This window comes from Panicum virgatum, chromosome 3K (assembly GCF_016808335.1).
Source record: "Panicum virgatum strain AP13 chromosome 3K, P.virgatum_v5, whole genome shotgun sequence".
Lineage (NCBI taxonomy): Eukaryota > Viridiplantae > Streptophyta > Magnoliopsida > Poales > Poaceae > Panicum > Panicum virgatum.
This window is the reverse complement of record NC_053138.1, coordinates 57,417,414-57,420,180: the sequence shown is the minus strand read 5'-3', so window position 1 is coordinate 57,420,180 and position 2,767 is coordinate 57,417,414. Positions and strand designations below refer to the sequence as shown.

At 50.0% G+C, this 2,767-nt stretch overlaps 1 protein-coding gene across 1 annotated transcript; it reads left to right on the top strand.

Annotated features, from left to right (window-relative positions):
• The first annotated feature begins 1,021 nt into the window (after nt 1-1,021).
• LOC120701564 (acyl transferase 15-like) lies at nt 1,022-2,378 on the top strand. The gene has a single exon (XM_039985563.1). The coding sequence runs from the start codon at nt 1,026-1,028 to the stop codon at nt 2,340-2,342; it is 1,317 nt and encodes a 438-aa protein (XP_039841497.1). The 5' UTR covers nt 1,022-1,025; the 3' UTR covers nt 2,343-2,378.
• Nucleotides 2,379-2,767: the final 389 nt, after the last annotated feature.

Genomic DNA, 2,767 nt, shown 5'->3' with positions numbered 1-2,767 from the left:
TTTCAGTTTCTAACACATGCTCATTTTTCATATCTTTAATCCAAGATCTGAAGTCTTTGCCCGACAATTGTACATCCAATAGCTGCATAGAACATGCGATGGGTATTATATGGAGGAGGGAAGTGTTCCTTTAAAACTTTCAAAAGGAGTCTCAAACTATTTCACTTGATCATAAAGCAAAGGTATTTTATCATCATGAAATTTGTCCATATAAGCATTGCAGCATTGGTAGGATACCCTATTACCCTGACGATGTAGGTTGGTACTGAATTACTTCTGATGTTTATATTGACTGTTGTACGATGGTAAAATTTTAGACAAGTAACTGGATGCCTAAAGGTTGACACTATTTTGACTTTTTTAAATACTATTCTTGGAGTGATAAGTTTTAAATACTATTTTTCGAATACAAAATTTTAGATAAGTAACTGGATGCCCAAATTTGGACAATCTTTTATCGGCAAGAGTTTTACTTCTCATAGACCAATTTGACTAAATGTGTTACACCATATTGAACATTAATCGAAATAGCTTGGAGTGTTTGGTGTTAAATTGTGTATTATTTTTTATACATATGTACTCAATGCAATCAACTATAATAAATATTTTTTATGAAAAAAATTATCACCTATAGCAACGTATGGGCACTCAACTAGTTTCAGAGAAGTGAAGCCTGTGCGCTAGTGAGCTTGAAAACTGGAGCATTCCTTTGTTTCCACAGCTTCAAGCCGAATATAAAGACTCAACAGTGGTGAAGGGAACCTGAATATGATAGTATCTCCATGTTTTGGATATTTGAATATATTATATGAGCATGCAACACATGTTGACCATTAATTGCTAGCTTCTTTATCATTCCCTACCAAAGCATCTCGATCGTGAGTTTGACTTGGATATGATAAGGTTAAATGTTGGAATCGTAAACTAAAAAACAACTGGGAAGTCAGTACAAATTAAAGAGCTATGATAACCCAATTGTAACACACACACGACACCCTACACGCACAGACAGTAACATTGTAACAATGATTATTGCAGTGAGGAAGTCCTCGCCGGCGGTCATCAGGCCACCGGAGCTGGTGACAACGACGACGAGAGCTGCCGTAAAGCTCACATCTATCGACAGGATTTTTGTCGAGATTCCATTCACAGTGTTGCTCGTGTTTGAGCATCTGGGCCATGAGGCCGTTGAGGGCGTAAGGAGGGCGCTGTCCCAGGCACTTGTCCACTACTACCCATTTGCAGGTCGCATTTCTTCATCAGGAGCCGAAGACGATGGAGGATTCAGCATCCGGTGCACCGGCAAGGGTGTGGAATTCATCACCGGATCAGTCGACTGCGGCTTGACGGAAGCCAAGATCTTCGGCGAACTGTCCGGCGGGAAGGCCCTCTTCGACGAGCTCGCCGTCTACTACCCGGTTGGGAGCTACGGCTCCGACGACCCTCTGCTGTCCGTGCAGGTGACCGAGTTCTCCTGCGGCGGGGTCGTCCTCGGGGTGACATGGAACCACGCCGTCGCCGACGGTGCTGGGATCGCCCAGTTCCTAGCCGCCGTCGGCGAGCTCGCCCGCGGGCTGCCGTCACCGTCGATCCTTCCGGCCAGGTGTGACGACGCGGTCTCGTGCCTCTCTCCGCTGTCGGATCCACTAGTGCAGGCCGTGCTGGCGTGCCCCGAGTCACCGGACATGGAGCTTCTCGTCCCCCTCGAGGTCATGGTCCCCTCGGCCCTGATCGACCGCGTCAAGGCAGAATACCGCAGCAGCTGCCCCGACGGCGACGGCCGGCCGTGCACGACGTTCGAGGCCGTCCTCGCCGTGCTGTGGCGGTGCCGCGTCCGTGCCACCATGCCCGGCTCGGGGACGACGACCTCGGTTCTCCTCATGTTCGCCACCAACATGCGCGGGTACGTGGGCGCCAGGCCCGGCTACTACGGCAACTGCATCGCCAACCAGCCGCTCGCCGCGGCGACGAGCGGCGCGGTGGCGAGCGCGGGCCTCGCGGACCTCGTCGGGATGGCCAGGCGCGCCAAGGCCCGACTGACGGACAAGCTCGAGGAGGAGCACGGGAGCGGCGGCGGCGCCCAGCCGAGATTATTTGCTGGGGGACGGTACGACATGCTGCATGTGTCGTCATGGAGGAACATCGGCTTCGAAGGGGTCGACTTGGGGAGCGGGCCGCCGGCGAGGGTGATGTCCCATTGCCGGTGGAACGGGCCGCCGGCGGTGCCGACTTGCACGGTGTACCCGCCGTGCAGGGGGAAGGACGGGGTCAACGTGCTGGCGCTCGCGGTAAAGGAGGAGCACGCCGAGGCGTTCCTTAGCGAGCTGGCAAGGCAGGCATGACGAGGCGTGGAGTTCCAACCCGGCCGGGCGCCTCCACCTGGCATGACCGAATAAACAAAGTTGTTATTTTGAGCAAATTATGTTTAGATTTGGTAATCATCATCATCATCATCTCTCCATTTTGGATTTCTTTGTTTGGAAATTGGTTCCTTAATTATTTTTAATGTTTTAACTTTTAAAGAATGTTGAATCGTTTGATTATAAACGCATAACTAAAGCAACATGGAAGTACATGCAGGCTTAGTCATTTTAGGCCCAACCAACGTTGGTTGGGCCTAAAATGACCAAATAATTAATCTTCCAGCTCAAATCAATAAGAATATGCCACCCAACAATTTCTCAGTTTAATCTAAAAAAACAATTTGTCAGTAGCACCCGTGCTTTGGGTGGTTTGTTTTGACTTTGACGCCGCGTGTACCGTCTCG

Excerpts from the sequence above, each read along its gene's own strand:
- LOC120701564 (XM_039985563.1), top strand. The coding sequence starts at position 1,026 with ATGATTATTGCAGTGAGGAAGTCCTCGCCGGCGGTCATCAGGCCACCG.